The 15,636-nt window shown below is 48.2% G+C and overlaps 1 protein-coding gene across 3 annotated transcripts in view; it reads left to right on the forward strand.

The window, feature by feature from the left end:
* Positions 1-651: 651 nt before the first annotated feature.
* Positions 652-15,636, forward strand: part of Eva1c (eva-1 homolog C) — a 74,241-nt gene continuing 59,256 nt past the window's right edge. For all 3 annotated transcript variants that reach the window (XM_005345347.2, XM_026783753.1, XM_026783756.1), the window contains exon 1: positions 652-1,232. In XM_005345347.2, the coding sequence (XP_005345404.1) occupies positions 1,091-1,232 (142 nt within the window). In that variant the 5' untranslated portion in view covers positions 652-1,090. The remainder of the gene's footprint in view (positions 1,233-15,636) is intronic.

Below are 15,636 nucleotides of genomic sequence, written 5' to 3' on the forward strand. Positions count from 1 at the left end.
CGCCCGCTGGGCCCTCCTCCTTCCCGCCGGCGCCGCAGGGCCTGGGAGCCTGCGCTGTCCCTGGGTTTGGGGTCTTTGGAACCCGAGTACCTTGCACCTGGACAGCAGCTCTGAGCTCGCACGCTTTGTTCCGTGTCGTCACCGATCTCTTGATCTACGAGTGTCCAAAAGTGGACATCGAGCTTAGTCAAGAGGGTCATATAGATGGCGTGGCCCATTTTAAAACAAAGCTCAATTATAAGCGCGCCGCGGCTGTTTATTCCAGCCTAGTCTCAGATCCCCGAGGGCTGCTGTCAACTAGCACCCGCAGGAAGCTCCATTCCGGGTACGGAACCGAGTTACCGGTTTGAGACCTTCAGCTCGTTCAGGTCCAAACTGCAAGAGCCGAGACAGATCGCGGGGTGACGGGTAGTGGGTGGAGGAACGAGTCTCCCATTTGGTGTAATGGGACGTACTGCGTGCTTGGTGGCTGTACTTCAAGCGCTGAAGGTGGCGGGGATAGTAATGTCGCTATCTCCGGGACCCCCATCTTCCCACGGTCCCCGATCCCGCCTGACCAGGGCTGCAAGCGATGCGCTGGCTCTAAAGTGCGTCACAGACCGCACCGGCCGTGCTGCTCCACCGGCCTTGGTGAAGTTGGCGCCGGGCCAGCACAGGCTGGGCCAGCAGCGCCTGGGCCATCACCCCGCCTAGAGACCCGGGCGTGGAAAGCGCTCAAGTTGCGCAGCACCGGGATCGCAGCCGGGGACACTCTCCGCTAGGGGCTAGGCGCCCCATTGGTCTCGGCAACTCTCCGAGGCACGAGGTGACACCCCCTCGGTTCCTTACGCGCACGGAGTTCAAGAGATTTCTCCAGGATAAACTACGCGGCGGCCTCCCTGGGCTCCTTGCCCCGCCCCGGGTCTCCGCCCCCTTCCCTTGGCTAGGGATCCTGGACCCGGCGGCGACCGCTTAAGAAGCTCGAGCAGCCTGGACCGGGAGGCGGCTGGGGGCCGCGGAGCCGCTGGCCATCGACTCTAACTGCCATGTGACACCGTCCTCCGGCCTGCTATCCCAGTGCCAGCGCCCGCTCCCTGCTGCGCTGCGCATCATGCGCCCGCCGCCCGCCCCCCAACCCGCGCAGAATCCTGGCCTCCGTAGGCAGGTAGAGCCTCCCGGGCAGCTCCTGAGTCTCTTCTACTGCACGGTCCTGGTGTGTTCCAAAGAGACCTCCGCCCTCACCGATTTCTCTGGTAAGAGCTCTCTCGCTTGCCACGAGCCCGCGTTCCCCTCACTGTTGCCCAGGTGAGAGGTAGGCTGGGAGTTGCCTCTGCAGGGGGCACGACCTGGTTGGATTAAAGTTGAAGTGTACTCCCTAAGCAGTTTTCTTGCCTGGTGGGAGCCCTTGGTGTGGTGTTTAGGTTGATGGGAGTAGGGGAACCATCTCTTCCTAACGATGGACCTGTAAGTTTTTCGCGGTGCTCTTGACCTATGTTAGTTTCCTGGACACCTGCGGTTCAGCCCTGACCTTCATGTGTTCACTAGAGGGTCCCTAAATTGAGCCCAGTACCACGCCCAGGGCTGGAAGAGAACCATGTTCTGGACGAACAGTTGTGCTTGGCTGGCCACCCACATGATAAGGGTGCGTCCCAGCCAGACTCCGGGGTACCCATGTAAGGAGACTAGCTCAGAACACGTTGAACCCAAAGTCCAAGCAGGTCTCTAGGGAGGGAGCCTGGGAAGATTGGAGGTCTGGTGGAGATGCCTTGAGAGACTCATAGAAGCTGACAGCAGAGAATACTCAGAGGCATGAGTGTACAGCAAATGGTGCCAGCACTCCCCACATGCCCACCACACACACACACACACACACACACACACACACACACACACACACACACACGAGAGAGAGAGAGACAGAGACAGAGACACAGAGAGAGACAGACAGAGAGAGAGACAGAGAGACAGAGAGAGAGACTTCGTCCTACCAAGGCAAAGATCAATGCTTTTCTTTAGCGAATTCACCTACCCCCAACCTCAGCAAAAGATTTTAGCGAGGTGTGAGGTGGCAGGTGGCAGGTGTGGCTGTGGCGTTTAGAAGGTGACAAATGTCTTTTCTTGTAACAGCCCGAGTCTCCATTTGCTCCGTAGATTTTTCCATCACGCCCGGGATGAAGCTCTGTGCCCTTTGCTTCCCTTTCTCTTGGGACTTTCTGCCCAGCTCAGGCTGGGGACTCAAACAAGCCCCTCCCTACAGGGTTTTGTTCTGTTCTGTTTTTCTGTATAATTGTGATAAAGAGTCACCCCTCCATGCTGCTGCGTGACAGACTACCAAGCAAAGAATCTGGAAGAGCAGACTTGAGTTGGCTTTCTGGTTTGCTTACAGAGAATGTCATTCATTGCTAACCGAGATCCCGTGGGTCAGAGGTTCTTTGCCTAGAATATTTAATATCAAGGCAGTGTTCCTGCCCTGCCAAGGAAGCAAGATACGCCTGTTTGGTGAGCAAACCGAGGCTCTTAAAAACAAGCCACAGAGAATCAAAACTCTGGTAAATGGGCTGGGGAAAGTCATTTTTTTTTTTAAGCACTATTGACTTTTTTCTTTAATAGAACTTTCTTGGCTTCCGTAAAGATTCTGTATTTGCTGATTTAAGCTGTGGTGAGCAGCTCTGAGCTTTTAGCCACTGTCTTGCCCCGGTTATTGTAAGGAAAGAATTAAAAGCTAAATAACTGCCCCCCCCCATCCTCAGTGACATCATTACAACTGAACAAATATTGCTTTAGGCAAATTGCGACCAAACTCCTCCTCCCCACCACCAGATTATAGACTTTTAGAATTTGTTTCTTGAGGGAAGCAGTTGCAATACTAACAGTGTGTACGTTATCACACAAGTCTGGAAATGAACTGTGCCCCACAATAACATTCTGTGGAACTGGGCTATAGACAGGGAGGCAGCCACCAGAGAGAAGCAAGTGCTTGTTCGAAGGTTTTTAAGTAATGAGGTTGATGAATGACTTTTCCTGCTGTTTTTCATGAGATCCAGGGTTTCCAAGAGTCAACAGCAGGTGGTGGCATTGCCAGGTCGTCTCACCTTTCCTCCTTGCTGTCTAGAAACACATGGTCCTGTCTTCCCAAACCATAGCACTCTCAGGTTTAAACACAAGTTCTGGATAATGTGGTATGGGGAAACATCCAAAGGGTCTTAGAGAGAGAGAGAGATAGCCAAAGCTGGCCCATTTTGCTTTAAATTGAAGCAAATCCTCCAACCAGGCGATAGAGGGGGAATCCTAGCTCCCATTGGACAGTGTGGGGATCCAGTCGAGAGTGCTGGCCTCACCGATTGATTTCCTGTGGCCTCAAAGGGCCCTGCTTGCTCTCCTGGGGAGAGGCAGGCCTGTTCCCTTTTATGAGTTTTGCAAGTGTGTAGAAGGGGAACAGAAATAGTGGACTCTCCCCTGCGGAGCTCTCCCACAATAGCCCGGAGCGAGGGAGCACGTGTGACAATACAGCCACTTGTTTTCTACAGAATGGAACATCAAAAAGGTGTGGAGTAGGGGGGGGGGGTCAGGACCCCCTGGCCTCGTGGAGAAAACCAGAGAAAGTGTCCATGTGAAAGAAAGTCCCACAAGGCTGTGGGCCCCTGTTGGAGGGCCCCTGTCAGTCATACAGTGCGGAACATCCCTGCTGTTTGAGAACATTACTTAATGTCTACCGCCCCTTTGCAGCTTTCCCAGGCTGTCACTTGAGGCTGTCAGCTGGTGTCATTTTTCCTGGGTCACTGATTTTTTTCTAGCATTAGATCTCTTAATGATCCAAAAGCTGCACGGTGGCCTTTCCTCCTCTCTGTGCTTGGGACTTGGGCTAATCATCCCCAACCCTGCTGGGGCCCAGGCTCCCTGGTACCCTCTGAAGATTTTGGGCTTCCAAGCTGTGGTGGTCACTGAAAGGCTACCATCGCTTTATTAAAAATGTATCCCAGGACAGACAAGCTGGCTCAGGGAGTAAAGGCACTTGCTACCAAGCCTGACGACCTGAATTTGATATCTGGACCCTCACTGTTGAAGGAGAAGACACACCTTTAATCCCACAGGCAAAAAGGTAGGCAGATCTCTGAATTTGAGGCCAGCCTGCTCTACAGAGTGAGTCTATAGAGAAACCCTGTCTTAAAAACAAGAAACGAAGGAAAACCACTGACTACTCTTCCAGAGGACTCGGGCTCAGTTTCCAGCACCTATATGTCGTTACTCTGTTTCCAGGGCACCCAGGGCACACTCTCCTAGTCTCCTCAAGAGTCAGACATGCACATGGTACATGTATGTACAAACAGGGAAACACATAGACACGTAACATTGAAAAATCTTTTTAAAGCTTTTAAATAAAAAAAATACTTCTTTAAAGAAACAGTTTGAGAGGCTAGGTCTCTAAGATTAACATTTGATCTCTGTCCTTGGTTTATAGGCAACTGACTTCTCATCCTTCTGTGTCTGTCTGTGTCCTCATCTCTTCCAAGGCCATCAATCAGACTGAGTCAGGGCTCACATGAATGGCTCTATCTTAATTTAATCACCCATTTAACAATGTGCCTTCAAGTAAACTCCCATTCTGATGTGACTCTGGGTGACTCACAAGTCTGTCTGTCACACAGGCCATCCGCAACCCAACACATAGACCTGACCGGAAGTTCCATGTTCCACAGGCCAGAATTTCAGGATGTGATACAGTGGGCATTGGGGGCCAAGTCCTGGGAAGGGGACAGGGCACGCATAATTCTTCATTTTCAGGAAGCTAACTTTTCCTATTTCACACCCGGACAAACAATGTGTAACCCTAGAAGTATATAGAATGATCCGGGGAGCTAAATGCGTGGTGTTCAGCTGTATTCCAGGGCTTCTGTTGAGATGACCTGCAGACATCCAGGCACTGGGGTCTTCTAAGGTTTCCCAGGCAATCCCAAGGTGCAGTCAGCTGAGAGGCACTGTTCCGATGCTCTGAGGACAGAGCCACCTCTCCTGTTCATATTTCAGTCCACACAGAGCATGGCTGACTGGGGTCCTCTTCCCCATCCGCCCAAGGTGCACCACCGGGGGACCCAGCCTGCTACTCCTCAACTGTCATCACCTCCCGACACCTACGTGCATACACGCGTGCGTACACGCGTTTGTACACACACCCATGTCTGCATCCTGTTATGCCTCAGTTATAATGTCCTTTCAACTAGGAGTCATTGTCACTTGAAAAAACGTCAGAGCGTGAAAAGCAAGCTCATGCCAGAAGGAAAACAAACTGAATGTCGGAAGTTGTCTGACTCTTGTGGAAGAAGGGAGGAAGGACAAGAGTCTCGAACTGCTTGTCTGTTTCCATGGAAAGCAGCTGAAAAACGCATCTGAAAATGTCCCGCTGGCCCCTTCTGTGGTAAAGAGGTGCCTCGGCTCACGAGCGCCATTATTGATGGCCATGGTCTCCCAGGTGCTGTATTGGAAAGGGCAGCCTAGCAGCAGAGTCCCAGGGAAGAGACAGCAAGAAGGAATGGAATTAATTGAGCTCAGAGTTATTTGATTCCAGCCCTGTAGCAACCCCTGGGTGAGTATTAGTCTCATTTACAGACAAGAACTTGGCCTTGAATAGGGCAACTAATCTGCCCCAAACGTCCCAGCTGGGAGAACAAGAGCTACCTCCAACACTGAACTGGGGCTAGCCTAGGGGATTGGCTTTGATGGTGTCAAGGAACAGGACAACAAAAATGTGTCTACAATTTACCTAACCTTCCTAGATAGTTCCTGGGGTGACCACTGCTGTCTCAGGTGTCTACTGAGGAGACACAGCTTCTTATCATGGTAGCTGGGAAGAGGCTGCAGTTATGGGAGATACATACGATTGTTCTGGTCATCTCTTGGTATCTTCTGAGGGGGGATTAAGGACCCCCAGGGACATCAAATGCTCCTTTCTACGAGGACATTTTGTCTAAGTATAAACTACGCAGCTCCTGTCAGGGGATTTCAGACATTGCTTACCATACCTATCATAGCCAAAGTTTCATGCAAGTAGTTGTTTATATTGTTAGGAGATTGGTCACAAGGAAAAAGAATCTGTACCCATGCAAACAGGCGTAAGTGGTGTGTGTGTGTGTGTGTGTGTGTGTGTGTGTGTGTGTGTGTGGTTTGAACTCCTTATGTTCTTATCTTTGCCTCCAGAGTGCAGGATTACAAGCATACACCACCAGAATTAGCTTCAGGTGTGCACGCATGTAACTGAAGGCCAGGCATGGTGGTGCACGCCTTCAGTCATAGCTCTCAGTCAGGAGCAGAGGCAGGCAGACTTTGAGTTTGAGGTCAACCTGGTCTACATAGTGAGTAGAGCCAAAAGTCCATTACAAACAAACAAACAAATTTTTGATCTGCGGTATGTTGAATCCTTCAGTATTTCCCATGCATATGGAGGCAGGTCATATTTGCGTCTCCATCTTGAAAAAGAAAAGACATTTTTTGTTTATAATTGAAATTTACATTGACAGTTGAACAGCATATAATTTATAGATAAATATACACATAGTAGAGGTATGTTCTCAGACTGTTTTGATTGATGGGTCATGATTTAAAATGTGGAGGTCACTGGTCTTCCCCCCCCACCCTGTCAGCTTAGTACTGTAGCCCCCCTTGAAGAGGCACCAGCTGAAGGCTAACAAGACATCCGCCCCCTGACCCATAGCCCATCCCTGACTGCTTGCTTTGCCTGATTCTTCCCAGCTCTCCGGATTTGAGCCCAGGACTCTTCTGGTTTCACAACTCCATACGCTTATCATTTGGGCTAAGAAATGACTCAAGAAAGTAGGGCAAAGGTACTTTGAACTTTTATGAGAGGCTTTTACTGTTTGAATGCAGCTGTTGTGTCTGTGTCTTTTGGTAAGGAAGTTGTTTGCTTAGGAGCATAAATTGTGGGGTTGCTAAGATTGTTAAGATTGGAGCACTACAAGGAGATGCTCAGATGGAAGAGACTGGCCCAGCTGTCCTCCCCTCAGAAGGGGGAGCCAGTTACCGGCCCCTAGGTGTGGTCATCTCCAGTCAAAAGTCTGGCCTAGCACACACAGGCAGTGGCCTCCTCGCTTGGTTTCCCTCAGAACAAGTGAGCAGCATTGAGTTAAGATCACCCTTGGTTTATCAGACGAGAAGCAAATCTACTTTAGGTGCTGTTCCACGAGTTTCATGCTCACATGCATTCACTCCTCATGGCTTTCGCTTTACTATGACGTCATGTAGCATTGAGGGGTTTAGAGTAATTCCACCTTTTATAATGGCCATTGCTTATTTTACCAGAGCCTACTCTTTCCCAGGACTTACATGCAATTCATATTCCATGTCCTACCCAGAAAAAATAAATACGTAGATGTAAATGGGAAACCACACTTTTGTTTCCCAGCTGCCCAGGTCGGAATAATCACACAGAAACTACATTAATTACAACACTGTTTGACCAATGACTTAGGCATGTTCCTAGCTAACTCTTACATCTTAAATTAACTCATTTCTATTAATCTATGTATCACCACGAGGCTGTGGCTTACTGGTAATGTTCTGGTGTCTTTCTCCTTTGGTGGCTACATGACATCTCCTTGACTCCATCTCTTTTCTCTCTATCTCTGTTAGGATTTTCTACCTGGCTTTACTCTGCTAAGCCACTGGCCCAAACAGCTTTATCCATCAACCAATAAAGGACATCCCACATCACATAGGTGTTCCCTATGTGGAAACAGCAGCAGCACAAGTCACTCAAGTTTCATATGAAGACACACATATAGGCAAACACACACACTTTAATTAAGAAAGATTCAGATAGGTGGAATTCTGCTGATTATGAATACACAGTTGAAAACATTAAACAAGCAATACTCAGCAGCATCAACAGAGTTCTTAAGAAATAAAAGAGGTATTAAAGAAGAAATTGAGCCAGGCAGTGGTGGTACATGCCTTTAATCCCGGCACTTGGGAGGCAGAGGCAGGAGGCCATCTTGGTCTATAAGAACTAGTTCCAGGACAGGCTCCAAAGCTATAGAGAAACCCTGTCTTGAAAAAACTAAAAAAAAAATGTAGTGATATTTCATTTTAGCTCAGTCAATAGAGCATGAAACTCTTAATCTCAGGGTTGTGGGTTCAAGCCCCATGTTGGGTGCCAAATAAAGCACAATTAATAAAAACTCAGAGAAAAATTGGTGTTCAACCTGAAGGTCAGAAAAGCAAAACAACCAGTCACTGACTCTTACTTCTACCTCAGTCTTAGTCAATAGAATGGCTATTCTGTCTTCAGGAATCCTCAGAATGAGGCTGTGCCTGAGAGCTGTTTCCTCCTGTCTTATAATCCTCTCTAGGGCTGGGATTAGAGGCATGTACCACTGGGATTAAAAGCAGACACCACTTGGTTTCTATGGCAAACTAGTGTGGCTACTGGGATTAAAGGTGTGTGTTATTGCAACCTGGTCTGTAAGCATCTCAAGTCAGGTAATTCACAGATACATCAAATCTGTAAAACGCTCAAAACAAGCAAACCAAGGGAAAAATATTATCTATAAGGTCTCTCCAGCAACAGCACCAGGAGATAAAACCTCATGCTTCTAGGGAAAAGAAAATGTAAACAACCCTCAGCCTGGAGCTATAGATGGTCAAACTATTGACTAAGATGATTCTGAAGTGAAGACTCTTTTCCCAGTAATAAATCTTCACCGAAAGAATGGCTTTGGGGCGTCTTTGTGCAGGACCCTAAGTCTAGGATGCCTGAGAAAAAACCGGTGATGAGCACAGAGTCCAGACAACTCGGAACTCGCTCTCTCACTTTCCTTGCTTTGTCTTCACACTGGAGTGGTGTCTCAGTCACTGTCCTAGTGCTGAGAGGAGACTCCATAGCCAAGGCAACTTACAGATGGAAGCATTTAACTGGGGGCTTGACTACAGTTTCAGAGGGTTAGTCTGTTATCATCATGGTGGGGAGCATGGTGGCATGCGGGCACGGCATGGTGCTGGAGAAGGAGCTGAGAGCTTTGGGGGGTGGGAGAGACTGGCACGGGCCCACCCACTCTACAGTGACATGCCTCCCTCAGTAAGGCCATACTTCCTAGTCCTTCTCTAGTAGTTCATCAACTGGGGGCTAACCATACAAATATGTGAGTCTATGGGGGTCATTTTCATTCAAACGGCAAGCAGCATCCCTTCTCCTCTCCTCCTCCTTCTCCCCTCCTCCTCCTCCTCCTCCTCCTCCTCTTCCTCCTCCTCCTCCTCCTCCTCCTCCTCCTTCTCCTTCAACAAAGTCTCACTAAATAGATCTATAGGCCTGGAACCCGTTGTGCACACTAACAATGACCTCACAGAAATCTGTCTGCCTTGGTCTCTCAAGTACGGGAATAAAATTGTGTGCTACCATGCTGACTTGCATTATCTTTCTCTTAAGAGCGATGTCCTTTGGGTACTTTTCTCCTACTGCTATCAAACCCAGGACTTCAAGCACGCCAGGCAGGTACCCTGTCACTGAGCTGCGTCTCCAGTCCAGCTTATCTTGTTCTTTTGTCTGAATTCCTGTGGCCCTTTCTTGACCAACTTGAGCTCCTCCATTGACTACCAGCCTGAATCATCCCCTCCCCCAGACGAGCCTTGGTCCCAAGGGCATTGTGGGAGAGGAAAAGGAACACCCTAAAGTCTCTCAGGCATCAGATGCCAGGCGGTTTCCGTGGCCAGTAGGATGAGCTGCTCTTGTCCTGTCCTTGGTTTCAATGGATTCATGGGCATAAGAATCACCGGAGAGGCGTTTGAAGGATAGATAATAGAATTGTCAGGTCATAGACTCTAAAATAATAATCAAAGCAGAGAGCTAGAACCGAGTGTTTCATATTGTTCCCACACACCTGGCAGATGACTGTGTGCAGGTCTTACATTTTCATGTGTGTCTGACTCACACTTTCGCCAACACCTGTACCCATAGAGGACTCAGGCCCCAACATTGAATTTTCTCTGCTTTAACAAGTTAGAAGTTGAAGTGGTGCTTGGGGCTAGTAGTTTCGCCTCAACAGCCAAGATTCCAAACACAGAACAATGTAAGTCCAGGCAACCAGGCAACCTTGAACTTCACCACTGGGGCTGCTGAATCCGAGCCGTGTTTACGAATGGTCTGATTTCATGCGTGCCTTGGATGTCCCGTGAATACAAATAGCCTCATTTGGGGTCAGAGGAGCAGGAGGAAGAAATCTAAGAAAGATCTCCAAAACAAATCTTGAATTCGGATGAGTATAATGGAGTGTAATCTCGTTTCGAGTCTGTCAGCATTCCTTTGATGATTACAAATGAGTCCCTTCTCCCCGGCAATGTGGGGAATAATCTGGATAAAATAACCCTTTTTTGTCTGCAAAGGCCCGCGCGATGCTTACTCCTGACAGCTCTCCGAGTAGGGTTTCAGAGTCTAAGGGGCGCTCACTATGCCCCCGAGCCACCTCCTTTCCTTCTCTTTACTTAGAAAACTTTTCATGTTTGGCCACTTCTAAAATTCTCAGGTTTGAAATCATAAATCATTATACTGTCCTAAGGAACAAGTGACCTGTCACTGAGTCCCCTCCCTCCCCCTCCCTTGCCTGCTGGACAGAAGACAGGTGGAAATGGGAATGAATGATCTTATCTAGAAAGCCAATTTGTGCAGTCACTGAAGGATAGACTTTAAGAATGCAGACAAAGTGACAGCCCCTTCTCATTAGAAAAAAAATGAAAAAAAAATGCAAGTTCAGGCTTCTTCTGGTCTCTTTGGTTGTGAAACACCAGGGACCATCATTGGTAATTCTGCTTTCCATTTTGTGAGCCTCAGATGATTAAGCACTTATCCCAAAGCATATGATCAAAATGACCCGTGGGTGGGTCAGCCTGGAGGCAGAAGCTCCTCCACAGCCTTGGAAGGGGGAGCTGCTGCGGCCAGTTCCCTGGATCTTGTGGTTCCTCTGACCTGTCTTACCTCTTTCACTTCCAGGTCAAGTTCAGAGGTCCTCCTGTTCTGACTTCCCTTTTCCTTAAGTCGCCTGGCTCTTTGAGGTGGATTAAATAAGAAATGTCTCCCATGGGCTCATTTATTTGAGCACCTGATCCTAGTGAGTGGTGCCTTTGGGAGGTTTAGGAAATGTGGCCTTGCTAGGGGAAGTGTGTCCCTGCAGGCGTATTTCAGAGTTTGAGATCTTGCCTCACTCCAAGGTCCTGCTCCGCTTCATGTGTGTGGTTGAAGATGTGAGCCCTCAACTTCCTGTTCCTGCTGGCAAGCCTGCCCGTTGCTGTCACGCCTCCCTGCTGTAATGGACTCTTATCCTCCGGAACCATAAGCCATAAGAAACTGTTTCTTCCATAAGTTGTGCTTGGTCATAGTATTTTACCACAGCAATAGAAAAGTAGCCAATACACCCCTTAAAAGTATAAACCAGTCCCGTGTGGCCGAAGGACTCCCCTCGCCCAATGCCTGCCTACCTAGGGGAAGTGTGGCTCTCTTGAAGGGTTAATGAAAAGCAGAATGATTTTGCATCTAGATAATGTTGGGCAATGTCTGTAGGCTACTTTACAGTTTTGAGGGGTGCTAACGGAACTGGGGCTGATCACGTGACGATGCCACTAAGCATCTTCCAGCGCACAAGGCAGCTGTGTGGGGAGGGGCCACCAATCCTGGCTGAGGCGGAGGAACCTGGAGTAGCCCAGCAGAGCCCTCCCTGTCTCATTCCCACCCTGCTGGAACTTGAAGAAATTAAGACGCTTAATTTTTTCACATTATTTACTTATTTCTGTGTGTGAACACGCGTGTGAACACATGTATGTGTTACGCATGGGGAGGTCAGAGGACAATGCGTGGGAACTGGGATCATCCTACCGTATGGGTCCTGGGGATTGAACTCAAGGCGTCAGACTTGGCTGCAGGTGCCTTTGCCTGCTAAGGATTTTGTCAGCGCTTAAAGCACTCGAACCAGGAGTTCCAAGACACTGACGGCTCACGTCCCGAAGCCTGCACCTTCTCAGTTCCTCCAGACTGGGAGGGATGAAAGCCCCTCTGTTAAGGTGCTTCTCCACTCTGCCCCGTGGTTTGTACTCGGTCTTTCCCACCCACTTCCTTTCCTCTAAGGGACTGGCTGTGTCTTTGGGCCCCTTTCCCTCCTCATTTCAAGCTCAGCCATTTGCTGCCAGCAGAAGCCAGTTACAAGGCTGCGCCGGGAAGACGGCCAGGCTTGAAGTCTCTGCTTGCTGGAAGCCTGAGCAAGGATGCCTTTGCCACACACCTCAGTTATCTTGAAATCGCAGTCAACAATGACCTGCAGGGCTCGGTTTGATCTGAGTCTCAGAAGGGAACGAGGACAGGAAGTCCTATACACCGAGTGAAGATCTGCTTTCCTCTGGAATCCCCGTGGGCTTCCTCTCCCCTTCCCTTCAGCCATCCCCATCTCTCTGCCCACCACCCCAGCTGCCTCAGCACACCCACACGCGACAGCCCCCGGCAGGCACACACAAACACATTGCTTTTAGGCAGCTGTGTCTTCCCTGTGATGCACGTCACGTACTTCCTAGGACACATGTGGAGCTATGTGACACTGTGGGCCCACCCTGAGGAGAGGTGAGCCCACCACTACCTCCCACCTGGAGGCTGCAAGGTTTCAGGATGGTTCCCACTTCCATACCATGCTCTCTCCTGTCACCTCTTTTATAGACAAGTCACAACGCTACGCAAAGTATTTCCTTCTCTCAGACTCAGAAAATCTGCTATTGTTTCCAAGAGAGCGAGTGGGGGTACTGGCAGGAACGGGTAGGCAGTATTTGAACAGCTTCGTGACTCAGTCCATCTGAATTTCGAAGCGTTTTAAGAGCTTTGTCTAAAAAGGGAATAAAAAAAAGGTCTATTGTATGGTTCTTGGCACTGGAGAAAATAGCGAGCCTGTCAGAACCCTGTTTCAGATTTGATTTTCAAGTGGGTGATGTAAGAAGGCTGGCCAACAGTGAGGGCTTTGCTCATTTTCTCATTCCTGCTCATTCAGGGGCCCTGGAACTTAGGTTTTCGGATCCAACGCATGTTGATATTGAAGCATCTTTTCTTGTTACTCCCTCTTAGTAAAAACACATCCTGTCCTAGGCAAAGATTGGGTTGCCTTTTAGATGAGCATGGTTCACTGAAGAAAAAGAAAAACACATTTGAGTACTATTCAGTATGTGTTTTGTGTATTATACACAGTAGCTCCTCAGCAGCCTCCTCCAGACCCCCAACCCTGAGGGCACTCACGATCCTTCTGTAATGTGCCACTGGCTTAGCATGTAACCTGGGTGCATCCTCCCGTGTGCACATACATCCTCCCACTTATTTCTAGATTACATGACAACATGGAACACTATGCAAATAGTTGACATAATTATCTGGGAGCTAATGGCAAGAAAATTGGTCTTAATATTCAGTACAGATATTGCTTTCCCCCAAGTGTTTTCAATGCACAGTTGGTTGAGCCCATGGGTGTGGGATCCATGGTTACAGAGGCCAGCTGCACACATTTTTCAGAGCTGGGTCTTGTACACTGTTTCCCCCTCAATGCCGTTTGAGAAGGGAGGCCCAGAGACTTTCCTGAGCTGCCCTGACACCCTGTAAACTCAATGCTTACTCCTGGGTTTGGCTGTCCTAAAAATGAGTGAGGAAACCTGGGTGCTAATCTTACTCTTCCTTCCCTTTCTTCCCTGACATGAGTACGTATGAGGCCTCCCTCCATTCTGTCTTTCCCTGCTGTTAACCGTTACATACAAAGAACGGAACATCACACTCAACCTCTGGGTCCTTCTGAGCCGTGAAGAACTGGCGACACTCTGGCTGGGGAATCTTGTCACAGTGTGACCAACAATCTGTCCTCATGATGGGGCAACTGTCTTCTCATTTGAGTTCTATGTCTAGTACCACACATCCCTAGCAAAACAACTTGGATGTCCTTCTTTCTGGCTTCCAGAAAGTCTCTTACAGTCCTGAAGAAGGTTTTTGTTTTGTTTCTGTAATAAGAAATGTATGAGCATGACTACTATTATGTAATAAAAAGCATCGATCATTAAAAAGAAAGAAATGTAACATGGTGCAATATGGAGAACCCATGATATAACATGGTGTGGGATGTCCTTCTGTATATGTGTTGCTTTTGTTGGTTGATGGATAAAACTGTTTCGGCCAATGGCTTAGCAGAGTAAAGCCAGGCAGGAAATCTGAACAGAGATATGTAGAGAGAGTTGGCAGAGTCAGGGAGATGCCATGTAGCTGCCAAAGGAGACAGATGTCAGAACTTTACCAGTAGGCCACCTCCTCGTGGTGACACACAGATTACTAGAAATGGGTTAATTTAAGATATAAGAGCTAACTATCAATATGCCTAAGCTATTGGCTGAAATAGCTTTATTTATCAACCAATAAAAGCAACACATATACAGAAGGACATTCCATATCAATAACAAGGATTGCTCTGAACTGATTCTCATATAAAGCAAGAGCATAGGCAAGATGAGTTTCTGGAAACAGACAGATACTCAACCCTCCTGGCCCAGGTCCTTTGCTGCAAGACAGACCTGAACAAAAGAAATATCCTAGTTTATTACTGCCGTGTGAGCAGATAAAGCTGAGCGAGAAACCTGTATCTCTAGAAGATGTTCAGTGATGCTCTACGAGCCACCCCGCAGCCTTCCCCGGAACCTTGTGGAACTTTCTGGAATGTGACTTATTACTGCCAAAGAACCTGATGAAAGCAAGCCCAGTCTGTACCTACGTATTCTCTTTCTACGTGAAGGTAAATTATTAGGTAGGGCTTCGGCAGACCGATGTCCTAACTGAGAGCTTTGCTTTAAAGCATGTTAAGTGAGACTGGGGTGAAATTGCAGTGCAGGAGGTAGGTTGCACATTAGAATAATTGTCATGATTATTATTATTCAGGCAGTGGTGAGGAGTGAGCACTGTCTGACACTATCTGCACTTCAGCAGACTGTGGGCAAGAGTGAATTTGCCAGTTAGAGAGGGGAACCACAGGGGAATTCCACAGCACAGTCATCAGCAGCTAAATCCTTTATTAAAGCTGGACCTTAATCAAACTATCACCAAGAAAATCACACATTAGAATGGAGCTGACCAACAGAGAACACTGCAACCTGCATATGGAAAATTAATATTAAAGCTGGACCTTAATCAAGCTATCACCAAGGAAGTCACACATTAGAATGGAGCTGACCAACAGAGAACACTGCAACCTGCATATGGAAAATTAAATGCTATAACAGCCACTTTAGGGAATGCAAAATAAGGAGGTGAAGTGAACATCCATAGTAAATGTCATTACATAAGATATCATCATTTCAACATGAATCGTGCACCTGTTCATGTAACATGCCTGTTCATGGGGCTCATAAGTAGAGGTCAGAGGGTAACCTCAGCGGTAGTCCTTGCTACCCTCAAGGGTCTCTCTAGCTGTTTGTGGCTCTGTACACCAGGCTAGTTAGCCCAAGAACTTCCAGGAATTCTTGTATCTGTACTATAAGACTGATCACTATAGGACTGCAGGGTTACTCTGTACTATAGGAGCGCTCAACACAAGACTGCGGGGTACCCTATACTATAGGAGAGCTCACCACAGGACCCTGGGGTTACCCAATACTATAGGA

This window comes from Microtus ochrogaster, chromosome 2 (genome assembly GCF_000317375.1).
Source record: "Microtus ochrogaster isolate Prairie Vole_2 chromosome 2, MicOch1.0, whole genome shotgun sequence".
Lineage (NCBI taxonomy): Eukaryota > Metazoa > Chordata > Mammalia > Rodentia > Cricetidae > Microtus > Microtus ochrogaster.